This window comes from Salmo salar, chromosome 16 (genome assembly GCF_965601325.2).
Source record: "Salmo salar chromosome 16, fSalSal1, whole genome shotgun sequence".
NCBI lineage: Eukaryota > Metazoa > Chordata > Actinopteri > Salmoniformes > Salmonidae > Salmo > Salmo salar.
Genome location: NC_138306.1, coordinates 96,447,371 through 96,465,853, shown reverse-complemented (window position 1 = coordinate 96,465,853; position 18,483 = coordinate 96,447,371). Strand labels below are relative to the sequence as shown.

Below are 18,483 nucleotides of genomic sequence, written 5' to 3'. Positions count from 1 at the left end.
GAGGTGAACATTTGGATCCAGGTTGATCCAGGTTGAACTATCTCTATCAGAGGTGAACATTAGGATCCAGGTTGATCCAGGTTGAACTATTTCTATCAGAGGTGAACATTAGGATCCAGGTTGATCCAGGTTGAACTATCTCTATCAGAGGTGAACATTAGGATCCAGGTTGATCCAGGTTGAACTATCTCTATCAGAGGTGAACATTAGGATCCAGCTTGATCCAGGTTGAACTATCTCTATCAGAGGTGAACATTAGGATCCAGGTTGATCCAGGTTGAACTATCTCTATCAGAGGTGAACATTAGGATCCAGGTTGATCCAGGTTGAACTATCTCTATCAGAGGTGAACATTAGGATCCAGGTTGATCCAGGTTGAACTATCTCTATCAGAGGTGAACATTAGGATCCAGGTTGATCCAGGTTGAACTATCTCTATCAGAGGTGAACATTAGGATCCAGGTTGATCCAGGTTGAACTATCTCTATCAGAGGTGAACATTAGGATCCAGGTTGATCCAGGTTTGACCAGGCGTATTTATTCTGGTAGCGGGGAACACTTTCTAGTCCCTCACACTCTCTGACAACGACGGCTCTCATCACGCGCCCCTTGACCTTGTCCCTTAATCTCTGACCTTTGACCCTGCGTTCCTGCAGATGCACCAGAGGTTCTGACCACTCCCACTGTTATGACACAGCAGGGTCACTGAGGGTAGACAGACCAATAGACGGATCAACGCAGCGGAAGGTCATTTGGATACAAGCCGCCAACCATCATCACAGATGCTCACAGCACCCGGACAGACATAGAGAGATAGATCAAGCAACATGTGATTTTTATGCAACATGTGATTTTTATGCAACGTGATTTTTATGCAACAGCAACATGAGATTTTTATGGAACAGCAACATGTGATTTTTATGCAACATGTGATTTTTATGCAACATGTGATTTTTATGCAACAGCAACATGTGATTTTTATGCAACAGCAACATGTGATTTTTATGCAACATGTGATTTTTATGCAACATGTGATTTTTTATGCAACATGGGATTTTTATGCAACATGTGATTTTTTTATTTTATATATATATATATATATATATATATATAACTCATATACGTCATAATACATTCATGGTGGAACAATTGCCAATGTATGGATCAAGATGACAGTCCTGAAATGGCCTTATCATATTGCTCAGCAATAAAGAGTGTGAAGTAAGTGTACAATAACATTTTATATTTTAAATAAAAAGCATCTCTGTGTGGTTAAAGCTTATTATCTCGAAGTTAAACATAAATAAAACACTTAAAAAATGTATATATTTGTATCTTGTGACTGATTATGTCATGCAGCATTTCCATGACATTCTCGCACTATGGCATCGCTATGGCATGGAGGTTGAGTCACGTCGTCGCTATGGTATGGAGGTTGAGTCACGTAGTCGCTATGGTATGGAGGTTGAGTCACGTCGTCGCTATGGCATGGAGGTTGAGTCACGTCGTCGCTATGGCATGGAGGTTGAGTCGTCACGTCGTCGCTATGGCATGGAGGTTGAGTCGTCACGTCATCGCTATGGCATGGAGGTTGAGTCGTCACGTCGTCGCTATGGCATGCACCTTGACCTATAGATGGGGGGGGGTTGGTTCGTCACGTCGTCGCTTTTCGTTTGTAACTTCCACCTGTCAAAGCATCTTCGGAACGGTCATTACTAATATTCAGTCGAAAGTAAAGTAACGTTTAAAGTGCCTTTTCTCATTGGCTTCTTTGGGGTTATTGGATACAACTGATCGGCCAGAACTCATACAGCGCCGACGCATCACTTTAACCAGGTATGTTTCGGTGAGGAGGGGTGCTATTAGCCATGGTGATAAATGAACTGACAAATACAATGCAAAAATAAATCCTAGTTTACAATAAATGGTAACGCAAACCGTTTTACCTTTTATTGGTTAGGATATACAGTTTGGGTCCCAAATTATTGACACCCTTGATGAAGATGAGGGGAGAAAAAAAGGACTGTATGAAACGTGTTTAGGAACTTCCCTCTTCAATTCAAAACAAAGGTTTTCAATGGGTTTTGAAGTCCGGAACACTGAGATGATTTTTTAGGGTGGCTAATTAACAATTTCTTTGTGGATTTTGATGTTGTGCTTGGAGTTATTGTCTTACTGGAAGATCCACTTAGTCACAAGTTTCAGCTACCTGACAGAGGAAACCAGTTTTTTTTTGGGGGGGGGGGGGGGGGCTAAAATTTCCTGGTACTCAGGTAGAGTTCGTGATGCCGTTGCCCTTAGACAAAAGGTCCCAGGACTAGCGGAAGCATCAAAAACCCCACAACGTCAAAGATCCACCATCCATATTTTACAGTAGGTAAATGGGGTTATTCTCTGCTCATGCATCCTGATTTGGACACCAAACCCACCGCTGGTCTGTGTGGACGAAGAGGTCGTATTTTACAGGTGATCTGACCAAAGCACCTGGTTTCAATCCAAGTGCCGATGTCATTTAAAAAAAAAAACTCCAGACGTTTACATTAGTTGGATGACATGAATATAAAGCTCTTTGGCAACACACACACACCAATGGAGCAATTATATTAGCATAAAATTATATAATTACCCTGTTTTTTGGGGGGGGGGGGGGTTTCAGTGTACAATATAGCTCAGTATTTGTATAATTTTAATACAGTCATTTCTGCTCATCTTCAGTAGGGCTGTCAATCATTTGGGATCCCACTGTACACAAATAACGATGCGCTTACTTCCTCAATACTCCCCAGGCTAGAGGCTAACGGGATCAGATAGCCCTTCCTCAATACTCCCCAGGCTAGAGGCTAACGGGATCAGATAGCCCTTCCTCAATACTCCCCAGGCTAGAGGCTAACGGGATCAGATAGCCCTTCCTCAATACTCCCCAGGCTAGAGGCTAACGGGATCAGATAGCCCTTCCTCAATACTCCCCAGGCTAGAGGCTAACGGGATCAGATAGCCCTTCCTCAATACTCCCCAGGCTAGAGGCTAACGGGATCAGATAGCCCTTCCTCAATACTCCCCAGGCTAGAGGCTAACGGGATCAGATAGCCCTTCCTCAATACTCCCCAGGCTAGAGGCTAACGGGATCAGATAGCCCTTCCTCAATACTCCCCAGGCTAGAGGCTAACGGATCAGATAGCCCTTCCTCAATACTCCCCAGGCTAGAGGCTAACGGGATCAGATAGCCCTTCCTCAATACTCCCCAGGCTAGAGGATAATTTTCCCTTTATGCTTTGCACCAGGATGGAGTTAATGGTGGACACCGCTCAGACCCAGGGTCAGACCCAGAGCCAGTGGGGTCAGGCTGTCTCCCCTCCCTCAATCTTCCCGTATCGCTTCACCTCGGACGGACGTCTGTGTCACCGGGTCACCCAGGAGCCCTTCATGTTCCAGAGGGGCTGTGACCCAGACGTCACCCAGAGAGAGGACCAGGCTTTATGTCTCCACGTCACCCAACACGTTCACTCTCTCCTGGAGGAGCAGCTCCACCTCGTCAGGCTCTACCTCCCATCTCTCAGCAAGGAGGTTTACATCCCTCCTCCACCCTTCAACAAGGAGGTTTACCTCCCTCCTCCATCTCTCAGCAAGGAGGTTTACCTCCCTCCTCCATCTCTCAGCAAGGAGGTTTACCTCCCTCCTCCATCTCTCAGCAAGGAGGTTTACATCCCACCTCCATCTCTCAGCAAGGAGGTTTACCTCCCTCCTCCATCTCTCAGCAAGGAGGTTTACCTCCCTCCTCCATCTCTCAGCAAGGAGGTTTACCTCCCTCCTCCATCTCTCAGCAAGGAGGTTTACCTCCCTCCTCCTCCATCTCTCAGCAAGGAGGTTTACCTCCCTCCTCCTCCATCTCTCAGCAAGGAGGTTTACCTCCCTCCTCCATCTCTCAGCAAGGAGGTTTACCTCCCTCCTCCACCAGAGTCCCAGGGGCAGGGGGACCACCACAGGGTCTACTTTAGCCCCCACCGAGGAGCCCCCAGCCAGGGCTACGTGTACCTATCCCCTGGGGCCCTGGAGAGCCCTGCCAACCTGTTGGTGGTGGTCCAGGACCGGGGAACGGTGCGCTGCGGGCTGTGGAGCTGGAGGGCTGCTGCCAGCGAGGGTCTGGAGAGAGGCAGCATGATCCCCTATGTGAGGAGGGTCCTGGAAGAGGGCAGCTCTGTCCTCCTGATGAACCCCAACCAAGGAGGAGGTGCTGGGGAGACTCCGGAGGAGCACGTCCACCGCGTCTGGGACCTCATGGTGTCGCGCTGCGTCTCCCGGCGTGTTGTCGTGGTAGCGCACGGTTACGGAGGCCTGGCGTTCGTGGACCTGCTGTGCCGACGACCGCAACAAGTGGTGACGCAGGTGTGGGCGGCGGCCTTCCTGGACTCCTCCCACAGCCTGTGGCACCAGCCATTGGACGCGGCGGGTCGAGAGTGGCTGAGGACACGCTCCAGGAGGTGGGTTGATGTCTTTATATAACCAGGGAAGTCAGGACACGCTCCAGGAGGTGAGTTGATGCCTTTTATATAACCAGGGAAGTCAGGACACGCTCCAGGAGGTGAGTTGATGCCTTTTATATAACCAGGGAAGTCAGGACACGCTCCAGGAGGTGGGTTGATGCCTTTTATATAACCAGGGAAGTCAGGACACGCTCCAGGAGGTGGGTTGATGCCTTTTTATATAACCAGGGAAGTCAGGACATGCTCCAGGAGGTGGGTTGATGTCTTTATATAACCAGGGAAGTCAGGACACGCTCCAGGAGGTGAGTTGATGCCTTTTATATAACCAGGGAAGTCAGGACACGCTCCAGGAGGTGAGTTGATGCCTTTTATATAACCAGGGAAGTCAGGACACGCTCCAGGAGGTGAGTTGATGCCTTTTATATAACCAGGGAAGTCAGGACACGCTCCAGGAGGTGGGTTGATGCCTTTTATATAACCAGGGAAGTCAGGACACGCTCCAGGAGGTGGGTTGATGTCTTTATATAACCAGGGAAGTCAGGACACGCTCCAGGAGGTGAGTTGATGCCTTTTATATAACCAGGGAAGTCAGGACACGCTCCAGGAGGTGGGTTGATGCCTTTTTATATAACCAGGGAAGTCAGGACACGCTCCAGGAGGTGGGTTGATGTCTTTATATAACCAGGGAAGTCAGGACACGCTCCAGGAGGTGGGTTGATGCCTTTTACATAACCAGGGAAGTCAGGACACGCTCCAGGAGGTGGGTTGATGCCTTTTATATAACCAGGGAAGTCAGGACACGCTCCAGGAGGTGGGTTGATGCCTTTTTATATAACCAGGGAAGTCAGGACATGCTCCAGGAGGTGGGTTGATGTCTTTATATAACCAGGGAAGTCAGGACACGCTCCAGGAGGTGGGTTGATGCCTTTTTATATAACCAGGGAAGTCAGGACATGCTCCAGGAGGTGGGTTGATGTCTTTATATAACCAGGGAAGTCAGGACACGCTCCAGGAGGTGAGTTGATGCCTTTTATATAACCAGGGAAGTCAGGACACGCTCCAGGAGGTGGGTTGATGCCTTTTTATATAACCAGGGAAGTCAGGACACGCTCCAGGAGGTGGGTTGATGTCTTTATATAACCAGGGAAGTCAGGACACGCTCCAGGAGGTGGGTTGATGCCTTTTATATAACCAGGGAAGTCAGGACACGCTCCAGGAGGTGGGTTGATGTCTTTATATAACCAGGGAAGTCAGGACACGCTCCAGGAGGTGGGTTGATGTCTTTATATAACCAGGGAAGTCAGGACACGCTCCAGGAGGTGGGTTGATGCCTTTTATATAACCAGGGAAGTCAGGACACGCTCCAGGAGGTGGGTTGATGCCTTTTATATAACCAGGGAAGTCAGGACACGCTCCAGGAGGTGGGTTGATGCCTTTTTATATAACCAGGGAAGTCAGGACATGCTCCAGGAGGTGGGTTGATGTCTTTATATAACCAGGGAAGTCAGGACACGCTCCAGGAGGTGGGTTGATGCCTTTTTATATAACCAGGGAAGTCAGGACATGCTCCAGGAGGTGGGTTGATGTCTTTATATAACCAGGGAAGTCAGGACACGCTCCAGGAGGTGAGTTGATGCCTTTTATATAACCAGGGAAGTCAGGACACGCTCCAGGAGGTGGGTTGATGCCTTTTTATATAACCAGGGAAGTCAGGACACGCTCCAGGAGGTGGGTTGATGTCTTTATATAACCAGGGAAGTCAGGACACGCTCCAGGAGGTGGGTTGATGCCTTTTATATAACCAGGGAAGTCAGGACACCTTCCAGGAGGTGGGTTGATGCCGTTTATATAACCAGGGAAGTAATTGACAATATATTCTCTTTTTACATTGCACATTACATAAGACGTTGCCTTTTAGGTGGGTACTGAGCTCCAAGCCCCTGAATCAGCCAGTGGGGTCGTTGAAAGCAGGATGCCCTCAGATGTCAGCTGGTACACAGAGTCATGACGCCGCTCCGTCTGTCTGCATGGAGTCGGTGTTTAGGTTCTTCTCCAAAACGCTGAGTCCTAAACCGCCCACCACCTTCAGCATGGTGACCCGCAGCAGGGGCACCGCGGGACAGATCAGGCCTCACAGCGGGAGAGGCATCACCGGGCCTTACTGACAGCACCAGTGAAGTACAGGGGCACCGCGGGACAGATCAGGCCTCACAACGGGACAGACATCACCAGGCCTTATTGACAGCACCAGTGAAGTACAGGGGGACAGATCAGGCCTCACAGCGGGAGAGGCATCACCAGGCCTTACTGACAGCACCAGTGAAGTACAGGGGGACAGATCAGGCCTCACAGATCAGGTCTCACAACGGGAGAGGCATCACCAGGCCTTACTGACAGCACCAGTGAAGTACAGGGGGACAGTGGGAATTGAGTATTTATCTTTCGCTCAGAAAGACACTTGGTCTAATTCATGTTAAATCATTTTTCTGGACACTGGATGAAATCATCCTAAATATTTTTAGTTTAATTTTGTTAAGACACTCCAGGACCGGACTAGTCCACAGCAGATTGTGGATAAATACTTTTTTTTAAATCTTACTATCTGTAAAATACTAAAGACATTTATGTAAAATGCTTTTTTTTTTTTTTTGGCACATTTTTTATAAAATAAAATGTTATCTAGAATAAAAAATGTACAGCAAATCAACAATTCCCTCTAAGGTTTACCCCTGGGTAACTCTGGGTAATATATCTAATGGTATCCACACAACCCTGGGTAATATATCTAATGGTATCCACACAACCCTGGGTAACTCTGGGTAATATATCTAATGGTATCCACACAACCCTGGGTAATATATCTAATGGGAACCACACAACTCTGGGTCAGTCTGGGTAATATATCTAATGGTAGCCACACAACTCTGGGTCAGTCTGGGTAATATATCTAATGGTAACCACACAACTCTGGGTAATATATATAATGGTAACCACACAACTCTGGGTCAGTCTGGGTAATATATCTAATGGTAGCCACACAACTCTGGGTCAGTCTGGGTAATATATCTAATGGTATCCACACAACCCTGGGTAATATATCTAATGGGAACCACACAACTCTGGGTCAGTCTGGGTAATATATCTAATGGTATCCACACAACTCTGGGTAATATATATAATGGTAACCACACAACTCTGGGTCAGTCTGGGTAATATATCTAATGGTAGCCACACAACTCTGGGTCAGTCTGGGTAATATATCTAATGGTATCCACACAACCCTGGGTAATATATCTAATGGGATCCACACAACCCTGGGTAACTCTGGGTAATATATCTAATGGTATCCACACAACCCTGGGTAATATATCTAATGATAACCACACAACTCTGGGTAATATATCTAATGGTATCCACACAACCCTGGGTAATATATCTAATGGTAACCACACAACTCTGGGTCAGTCTGGGTAATATATCTAATGGTATCCACACAACTCTGGGTAATATATATAATGGTAACCACACAACTCTGGGTCAGTCTGGGTAATATATCTAATGGTAGCCACACAACTCTGGGTCAGTCTGGGTAATATATCTAATGGTAACCACACAACTCTGGGTAATATATATAATGGTAACCACACAACTCTGGGTCAGTCTGGGTAATATATCTAATGGTATCCACACAACTCTGGGTCAGTCTGGGTAATATATCTAATGGTATCCACACAACTCTGGGTAATATATATAATGGTAACCACACAACTCTGGGTCAGTCTGGGTAATATATCTAATGGTAGCCACACAACTCTGGGTCAGTCTGGGTAATATATCTAATGGTATCCACACAACCCTGGGTAATATATCTAATGGTAGCCACACAACTCTGGGTCAGTCTGGGTAATATATCTAATGGTAGCCACACAACTCTGGGTCAGTCTGGGTAATATATCTAATGGTAACCACACTACTCTGTGAATGTAGATGATTCTGAAGCTGAGAATGAGTTGATGTGGGAAGTCTTGACTTTCTGGGAATGTCGGTTAACGACAAGTAACACTGAGTGAAGACGAGCAAACACCAAAACGGCCATTTAACCCAATCGCCCTCTTCAAAGTATCTTACTAAATGTAGTCCAGTTCGTTACATTCTGTATGAAATGGGCTTTTTACATTATTGAGGCAAGTCCATTTTTTTTTTAAAAGTGGTTAAAATTCATTAAAAATGTTGATGATGGTAGTATGATAAACTAAAGAAACTAGACATTTTTCAAATTTGACATTTTAAAAATACTTTTATTATTAATGGACCAAAATACCAACAAATCTCCAAATTGATCGGTAGATGCAAGTCACTCAACACTGTGGTGCCTGGGCTTAGATAATACAAGGATCTCCTGCACTGTGGTGTCTGGGCTTAGATAATACAATGATCTCCTGCACTGTGGTGTCTGGGATTAGATAATACAAGGATCTCCTGCACTGTGGTGCCTGGGATTAGATAATACAAGGATCTCCTGCACTGTGGTGTCTGGGCTTAGATAATACAAGGATCTCCAGCACTGTCTGTGGTGTCTGGGCTCAGATAATACAAGGATCTCCTGCATTGTCTGTGGTGTCTGGGCTTAGATAATACAAGGATCTCCAGCACTGTCTGTGGTGTCTGGGCTCAGATAATACAAGGATCTCCTGCATTGTCTGTGGTGTCTGGGCTTAGATAATACAATGATCTCCAGCACTGTGGTGCCTGGGATTAGATAATACAAGGATCTCCTGCACTGTGGTGTCTGGGCTTAGATAATACAATGATCTCCAACACTGTGGTGTCTGGGCTCAGATAATACAAGGATCTCCTGCACTGTCTGTGGTGCCTGGGGTTAGATAATACAAGGATCTCCTGCACTGTCTGTGGTGTCTGGGCTTAGATAATACAAGGATCTCCTGCACTGTGGTGTCTGGGCTCAGATAATACAAGGATCTCCTGCACTGTCTGTGGTGCCTGGGGTTAGATAATACAAGGATCTCCAGCACTGTGGTGTCTGGGCTTAGATAATACAAGGATCTCCTGCACTGTCTGTGGTGTCTGGGCTTAGATAATACAAGGATGTCCAGCCCTGTGAGCGGTCTTATTTTTATGTAGCTAATCATTTAGGAGATAATGATTTGTGGTGAGGTAGTAGAGATCAAACCAATCCTTATTTGAAGTGACACATTTATTAACAAAAAGTTCAAAAGGTTTCTGACCTTGTGACCAAACATACATTAGATTCAGCATTCCCACTATAAACAAAGAGGCAACAAGAACATCCAGATATAAATGAATCTTCATTGTATGAAATAAAAGATTGTTCACTCTGACACATATCTGTGTCTCTTAGAGATCTATTTCCCTAGGAAATATCAAACCCCTAGGAAATAATACTAATATATATATATAAATAAAATACTAAACACTACATCAGAATATTAAACCTCAAGTTATGGACAGTTTCACTAAATCGGTACATCAGTATGAATGGTGAAGTGAGATGGCGCCAGCTACAGTGGCGTCTCTTGATAAAGCCGACACCATAATTGTCCGGGCCGGGCCAATCCGTTCTGTGCCGGTCAGACGTTTTCTTTTCACATGAATTGTCGGCAGGTTGAGCGCTCAAACCGCGCCGTCGGTCTCCCGACGAGATCTGCAGCCAGGGTGCTTGTAACTGCGCTGAAGGGTGGGGAATCGTGGTGAAATCTCAGATCCCATGGTAGAGCAGGTCGTACTTGGGGATGTTCTGAGGGTCGATGGGACTCTGGACGATCATCTTCCCTCTCATAGCTCCTCTGTAGATCACCTCGATCAGATCCAGGAAGTCCTGCTTGGTCTTAAAACTGCCCACAAACTTGGTGTGATCTGGAGACCTGTATAGAGACAACAGTGTTTTAGCTATAAGCCTACAAAGGAGAAATGGCTTGTAGCTAATATGAGTAGTACCCACACCTATGACATTAAAAAAGGGAAGAGTGTGTTACAACTCACTGAAACGTAGACTGTATAACCCAACCAGTGGTATTCTAGCTAGTTGTCGGCCATCTTCCTTCTCACCCATAATCAACTTTCATGTGTTGTCCGTTGAAGAAGAAGACTGTAGATGGGATGTAACTGATGTCGAAGTATCTCGTGTAGACGGGGGCTGAGTCCACATCCACGATGTAGATAGACGCCATGTTACTCAGGTCGTGGGAGGTTTTGGACAGCTGGCAAAAATAATGAGAACACTTGTCATTCCCGATTCAGACAGACTCAAACGTTACAACAACAACAATAACAACAAAAAATACATTGACAGTGTTGGTGTAAATATTGGTAACGATTGACATGCACGTTTTGCATCAATGTTTACTGGCTACAATATTGCAGGTAGTTAGCTGGTAGAGCTAGCTAGTTACCCAGCTAGCATGCTAGCTACACATGCTAACGTTAGCTACTTACAATCTCGTCAAGTTGCAGGCAGACCGAGTCTTCATCTCTTCCAAACCGAAGAACTAAAACCTTTTCAGCGACGGTTTTTATTACCTCGTCTATGTCATTTTTACATGACAATTTGGCCAAAAACAAACTCATTTTGTTAGCTGCTAGCTAGCATTTGTGTTCAGTTTGACAAACGAAAATGGTACGCTGTGTAACACCATAAAACGTCCGTCAGAAACTGTGACCGAACAGCCGATAGTGTCCGCTGCTTCTTTTCTGTCGTTTGAGCCAGTATGTTGATATTTGTTTAACGTTTAATACTGCGTTTTACTAGTATATCCGTATGTAGTATGGCTAGTACATATTAGCTTGCTGTTTTGGGGGGTTTTAGGCTGGGTTTCTGTGTACAGCACTTTGAGATATCAGCTGATGTAAGAAGGGCTATAGAAATACATTTGATTTTATTAGTAAGCAGTAGGCTAGAAAGATTTCAGACACAACCACAGTTTTTCGTACCAAAGCAAGCATGCTTTGGATAACTTTTGTTAAAATAAACACACATACACACACACAAAAAACACTCAATCCATCAACATAAACATTTAACTTATATATTAAAGTGAGCATGTTTTTATATACACTTAACCATTGGGGTGTCTTAAGAAAGGGAGAGAGAAGAGAGACAAGAGAGAACCAGAAATCACCATGTGTGTGGTACAAATCTATCTATCTCATCTACATACAGTTGAAGTCGGAAGTTTACATACACCTTAGCCAAATACAATTAAACTCAGTTTTTCACAATTCCTGACATTTTAATCCTAGTAAAAATTCACTTTCTTAAGTCAGTTAGGATCACCACTTTATTTTAAGAATGTGAAATGTCAGAATAATAGTAGAGAGAATTATTTATTTCAGCTTTTATTTCTTTCATCACATTCCCAGTGGGTCAGAAGTTTACATACACTCAATTAGTATTTGGTAGCATTGCCTTTAAATTGTTTAACTTGGGTTAAATGTTTCGGGTAGCCTTCCACGAGCTTCCCACAAGAAGTTGGGTGAATTTTGGCCCATTCCTCCTGACAGAGCTGGTGTAACTGAATCAGGTTTGTAGGCCTCCTTGCTCGCACATGCTTTTTCAGTTCTGCCCACAAATTTGCGACCAAACTTAAACTTAACTTCCTGACTGATGCCTTGAGATGTTGCTTCAATATATCCACATAATTTTCCTTCCTCGTAATGCCATCTATTTTGTGAGGTGCACCAGTCCCACCTGCAGCAAAGCAACCCCACAACATGATGCTGCCACCCCCGTGCTTCACGGTTGGGATGGTGTTCTTCAGCTTGCAAGCCTCCCCCTTTTTCCTCCAAACATAACGATGGTCATTATGGCCAAAAAGTTCTATTTTTGTTTCATCAGACCAGAGGACATTTCTCCAAAAAGTACGATCTTTGTCCCCATGTGCAGTTGCAAACCGTAGTCTGGCTTTTTTATGGCGGTTTTGGAGCAGTGGCTTCTTCCTTGCTGAGCGGCCTTTCAGGTTATGTCGATATAGGACTCGTTTTACTGTGAATATAGATACTTTTGTACCTGTTTCCTCCAGCATCTTCACAAGGTCCTTTGCTCTTTGATCTGGGATTGATTTGCACTTTTCGCACCAAAGTACGTTCATCTCTAGGAGACAAGAAACCATGGTGATGGTGATGGGATGACATGTGTCCAATAAAAAATATGAAACCGTCCGTCAAAAACAGTCTAAACAAAGAGTGCAGGAAACTAAATAAACAGAAATGACTGCATCGTGCAAGTCCACCCACCATCTCTCCCTCCCTTCGTTCTCCCCTCTCTCCCTACTCCCTCCCCCCTACTCTCCCTCCCCCTTTCTCCCTTCCACTCCCCCTCCCTCCCCCCCTTTCTTCCCTCTCTCCCTCCCCCCTCCTTTCTTCCCTCCCTCTCTCCCTCCCCCACTCCTTTCTTCCCTCCCTCCCTCCCTCTCTCCCCCTACCTCCCTCCCTCCCCCACTCCTTTCTCCCTCCCTCCTTTCTCCCCCCTCCCTCTCCCCCTCCCTCCCTCCTTTCTCCCCCCTCCCCCTCCCTCTCTCTCCCCCTACCTCCATCCCTCCCCCACTCCTTTCTCCCTCCCTCCCTCTCTCTCCCCCTACCTACCTCCCTCCCTCCCTCCCCCTCCTCCTAATCATCAGGTAGAGGATCATATACACAGATTTGGGCCTCAGGAACAGAGATGTGATTGGCGATTGGTCGACCTGGTTTTGGTGAGGTCACTTCCTGTAAGGTGAGTGACGGGGCGTCGTCAGAGAGTGTCTTTGTGGGGGGGGGGGCGAGACAGGAGGGCAGGAGTGGGACTTAATGCTGTTGTGTTTACTGTCTGCTTCGTCGAAGTCTATCAGCTGGCCGTTGATGTTGACGTCCATGCAGCCGTGGTAGTAGGCCGTCACTGGGCTGGATGAGACTGGGATTTCATCTGGAGACGAACGGACGGACGGAGAGATTAAATACCAAACCCCCCCCCCAAAGAAAACACTTCTTCTGTGGTTTCACACTTCATCAATGAAATCTGAATCAATTCTGAAATATGGACTATGTTAGTCAAGTTTCACCAACCTGGTAGTCCTGTGGCTAATGAGCTACTGGTTAGTTAGTTAGTGACTAGCTAGTTACCTGGCAGTCCTGTGGCTAATGAGCTACTGGTTAGTTAGTTAGTGACTAGCTCGTTACCTGGCAGTCCTGTGGCTACTGAGCTACTGGTTAGTTAGTTAGTGACTAGCTCGTTACCTGGCAGTCCTGTGGCTACTGAGCTACTAGTTAGTTAGTTAGTTAGTGACTAGCTCGTTACCTGGCAGTCCTGTGGCTACTGAGCTACTAGTTAGTGACTAGCTAGTTACCTGGCAGTCCTGTGGCTAATGAGCTACTAGTTAGTTAGTGACTAGCTCGTTACCTGGCAGTCCTGTGGCTAATGAGCTACTAGTTAGTTAGTAACTAGCTAGTTACCTGGCAGTCCTGTGGCTAATGAGCTACTAGTTAGTGACTAGCTCGTTACCTGGCAGTCCTGTGGCTAATGAGCTACTAGTTAGTTAGTTAGTTAGTGACTAGCTAGTTACCTGGCAGTCCTGTGGCTAATGAGCTACTAGTTAGTGACTAGCTCGTTACCTGGCAGTCCTGTGGCTAATGAGCTACTAGTTAGTTAGTGACTAGCTCGTTACCTGGCAGTCCTGTGGCTAATGAGCTACTAGTTAGTTAGTTAGTTAGTAAGTGACTAGCTCGTTACCTGGCAGTTCTGTGGCTAATGAGCTAATAGTTAGTGACTAGCTAGTTACCTGGCAGTCCTATGGCTAATGAGCTACTAGTTAGTTAGTTAGTGACTAGCTCGTTACCTGGCAGTCCTGTGGCTAATGAGCTACTAGTTAGTTAGTTAGTAACTAGCTAGTTACCTGGCAGTCCTGTGGCTAATGAGCTACTAGTTAGTGACTAGCTCGTTACCTGGCAGTCCTGTGGCTAATGAGCTACTAGTTAGTTAGTGACTAGCTAGTTACCTGGCAGTCCTGTGGCTAATGAGCTACTAGTTAGTGACTAGCTAGTTACCTGGCAGTCCTGTGGCTAATGAGCTACTAGTTAGTTAGTTAATTAGTTAGTGACTAGCTAGTTACCTGGCAGTCCTGTGGCTAATGAGCTACTAGTTAGCTAGTTAGTAACTAGCTAGTTACCTGGCAGTCCTGTGGCTAATGAGCTACTAGTTAGTGACTAGCTCGTTACCTGGCAGTCCTGTGGCTAATGAGCTACTAGTTAGTTAGTTAGTTAGTGACTAGCTAGTTACCTGGCAGTCCTGTGGCTAATGAGCTACTAGTTAGTGACTAGCTAGTTACCTGGCAGTCCTGTGGCTAATGAGCTACTAGTTAGTTAGTTAATTAGTTAGTGACTAGCTAGTTACCTGGCAGTCCTGTGGCTAATGAGCTACTAGTTAGTTAGTTAGTTGGTTAGTTAGTGACTAGCTAGTTACCTGGCAGTCCTCCTAGACATGTCCTGACAGAGTGTGTCATCATGGTGTGGTTGAGTCGACCCAGCGCCCCGTGAGGGAGGCTGTAGGACCAGGTGGAGGTGTTGGCACCGATCTCCAGGCTAGTGGGGGTGACGGTCAGTTCCACAGACAGACGGTCTGGGTAACACAGCATCAACGACTGTAGCGTCGCCACGGACACTCCATCCAGGAACACCCGCAGGTCCTGGAGGAAGGAGGGGGGGGAGAGGTGAAGGGGGGGTGTGTGTGTGTGTGTGTGTGTGTGTGTGTGTGTGTGGGGATCTTTGCTGAACTCACAGCTTCTTCAGGTCCTTGCGTAACCACGGCGACAGACAGGGGGACGGTATCGTTGAGGACGAGAGCAAAGAGAACTCCTGTACTGCTGGACGGACGGATATTTACCTTCAGATCCACCCTCCAGCTCCCAGACTCACCTGTACACGCACGCACACGCACACGCACGCACACGCACGCACGCACACACACACACGCAGACACACACACACACACACACACACACACACAGACACACACACACACAGACACACACAGACACGCACACAGATGCACACACACACAGACACGCACACAGATGCACACACACGCACGCACACACACACACACGCACACAGACACACACACAAACACACACGCACACACACACACAGACACGCACACAGATGCACAAACACACAGACACGCACACACACACAAACACTTAGTTAGTTAGACAGGCAGACAGAAGCACCAAAGACTCGTAGACCTCCCCCTATTTCCTAATCATCTGGAGAATCACTGTAGTAGTAGAATATATATAGTCCACTATAGTAGAATATATATAGTCCACTGTAGTAGTAGAATATATATAGTCCACTATAGTAGAATATATATATAGTCCACTGTAGTAGTAGAATATATATAGTCCACTGTAGTAGTAGAATATATATAGTCCACTGTAGTAGTAGAATATATATAGTCCACTGTAGTAGTAGAATATATATAGTCCACTATAGTAGAATATATATAGTCCACTGTAGTAGTAGAATATATATAGTCCACTGTAGTAGTAGAATATATATAGTCCACTGTAGTAGTAGAATATATATAGTCCACTATAGTAGAATATATATAGTCCACTGTAGTAGTAGAATATATTTAGTCCACTGTAGTAGTAGAATATATATAGTCCACTGTAGTAGAATATATATAGTCCACTGTAGTAGTAGAATATATATAGTCCACTGTAGTAGAAGAATATATATAGTCCACTGTAGTAGAATATATATAGTCCACTGTAGTAGAATATATATAGTCCACTGTAGTAGTAGAATATATATAGTCCACTGTAGTAGTAGAATATATATAGTCCACTGTAGTAGTAGAATATATTTAGTCCACTGTAGTAGTAGAATATATATAGTCCACAGTAGTAGAATATATATAGTCCACTGTAGTAGTAGAATATATATAGTCCACTGTAGTAGTAGAATATATATAGTCCACTGTAGTAGTAGAATATATATAGTCCACTGTAGTAGTAGAATATATATAGTCCACTTTAGTAGAATATATATAGTCCACTGTAGTAGAATATATATATATAGTCCACTGTAGTAGAATATATATATATAGTCCACTGTAGTAGTAGAATATATATAGTCCACTGTAGTAGTAGAATATATATAGTCCACTGTAGTAGTAGAATATATATAGTCCACTGTAGTAGTAGAATATATATAGTCCACTGTAGTAGAAGAATATATATAGTCCACTGTAGTAGTAGAATATATATAGTCCACTGTAGTAGTAGAATATATATAGTCCACTGTAGTAGTAGAATATATATAGTCCACTGTAGTAGTAGAATATATATAGTCCACTGTAGTAGTAGAATATATATAGTCCACTATAGTAGTAGAATATATATAGTCCACTGTAGTAGTAGAATACATATAGTCCACTGTAGTAGTAGAATATATATAGTCCACTGTAGTAGTAGAATACATATAGTCCACTGTAGTAGTAGAATATATATAGTCCACTGTAGTAGTAGAATATATATAGTCCACTGTAGTAGTAGAATATATATAGTCCACTGTAGTAGTAGAATATATATAGTCCACTGTAGTAGTAGAATATATATATAGTCAACTGTAGTAGTAGATTAAATATAGTCCACTGTAGTAGTAGAATATATATAGTCCACCTTAGTAGAATATATATAGTCCACTGTAGTAGAATATATATATAGTCCAATGTAGTAGAATATATATAGTCCACTGTAGTAGTAGAATATATATAGTCCACTGTAGTAGTAGAATATATATAGTCCACTGTAGTAGTAGAATATATATAGTCCACTGTAGTAGTAGAATATATATATAGTCCACTGTAGTAGTAGAATATATATAGTCCACTGTAGTAGTAGAATATATATATAGTCCACTGTAGTAGTATAATATATATAGTCCACTGTAGTAGTATAATATATATAGTCCACTGTAGTAGTAGAATATATATAGTCCACTACAGTTCAATATATATAGTCCACTGTAGTAGTAGAATATATATATAGTCCACTGTAGTACTAGAATATATAGAGTCCACTGTAGTAGAATATATATAGTCCACTGTAGTAGTAGAATATATATAGTCCACTGTAGTAGTAGAATATATATAGTCCACTGTAGTAGTAGAATATATATAGTCCACTGTAGTAGTAGAATATAGTCTAGTGTACACTACTCACTGTAGTCTACGTTGAAGTGAGCCAGTCTAGTGTACACTACTCACGGTAGTCCTCGTCGAAGTGGGCCAGTCTAGTGTACACTACTCACCATAGTCTATGTTGAAGTGGGCCAGTCTAGTGTACACTACGTTGAAGTGGACCAGTCTAGTGTACACTACTCACGGTAGTCTATGTTGAAGTGGGCCAGTCTAGTGTACACTACTCACGGTAGTCTATGTTGAAGTGGGCCAGTCTAGTGTACACTACGTTGCAGTGGGCCAGTCTAGTGTACACTTCTCACGGTAGTCTACGTTGAAGTGGGCCAGTCTAGTGTACACTACGTTGCAGTGGGCCAGTCTAGTGTACACTACTCACTGTAGTCTATGTTGAAGTGGGCCAGTCTAGTGTACACTACTCACTGTAGTCTATGTTGCAGTGGGCCAGTCTAGTGTACACTACTCACTGTAGTCTATGTTGAAGTGGGCCAGTCTAGTGTACACTACTCACGGTAGTCTACGTTGAAGTGGGCCAGTCTAGTGTACACTACTCACGGTAGTCTACGTTGAAGTGAGCCAGTCTAGTGTACACTACTCACGGTAGTCTACGTTGAAGTGGGCCAGTCTAGTGTACACTACATTGCAGTGGGCCAGTCGAGTGTACACTACTCACGGTAGTCTACGTTGAAGTGGGCCAGTCTAGTGTACACTACTCACCGTAGTCTACGTTGAAGTGGGCCAGTCTAGTGTACACTACTCACGGTAGTCTACGTTGAAGTGGGCCAGTCTAGT

The 18,483-nt window shown here is 44.7% G+C and overlaps 3 protein-coding genes across 4 annotated transcripts in view; 1 reads left to right on the top strand and 2 right to left on the bottom strand.

Moving 5' to 3' along the window:
* The first annotated feature begins 1,646 nt into the window (after positions 1 to 1,646).
* On the top strand, positions 1,647 to 7,028 carry LOC145861170 (uncharacterized). The gene is made up of 3 exons (XM_082963219.1): positions 1,647 to 1,836; positions 3,282 to 4,478; positions 6,400 to 7,028. Exons 2-3 carry the CDS (start codon positions 3,283 to 3,285, stop codon positions 6,644 to 6,646), a joined length of 1,443 nt encoding a protein of 480 aa, XP_082819345.1. The 5' UTR covers positions 1,647 to 1,836; position 3,282; the 3' UTR covers positions 6,647 to 7,028.
* Positions 7,029 to 9,684: 2,656 nt separating this feature from the next.
* txnl4b (thioredoxin-like 4B) lies at positions 9,685 to 11,143 on the bottom strand. Its single transcript, NM_001140727.3, has 3 exons — positions 10,956 to 11,143; positions 10,569 to 10,720; positions 9,685 to 10,384 (listed from the first exon to the last, which is right to left on the bottom strand). Exons 1-3 carry the CDS (start codon positions 11,085 to 11,087, stop codon positions 10,219 to 10,221), a joined length of 450 nt encoding a protein of 149 aa, NP_001134199.1. The 5' UTR covers positions 11,088 to 11,143; the 3' UTR covers positions 9,685 to 10,218.
* A 1,965-nt stretch (positions 11,144 to 13,108) lies between these two features.
* The window catches only part of LOC145861169 (vitamin K-dependent protein S-like), a 35,769-nt gene continuing 30,394 nt past the window's right edge, over positions 13,109 to 18,483 (bottom strand). For both annotated transcript variants that reach the window (XM_082963217.1, XM_082963218.1), the window contains 3 exons: positions 15,265 to 15,401; positions 14,950 to 15,172; positions 13,109 to 13,416 (listed from right to left, as the gene is read on the bottom strand). In XM_082963217.1, the coding sequence (XP_082819343.1) occupies positions 13,214 to 13,416; positions 14,950 to 15,172; positions 15,265 to 15,401 (563 nt within the window). In that variant the 3' untranslated portion in view covers positions 13,109 to 13,213. The remainder of the gene's footprint in view (positions 13,417 to 14,949; positions 15,173 to 15,264; positions 15,402 to 18,483) is intronic.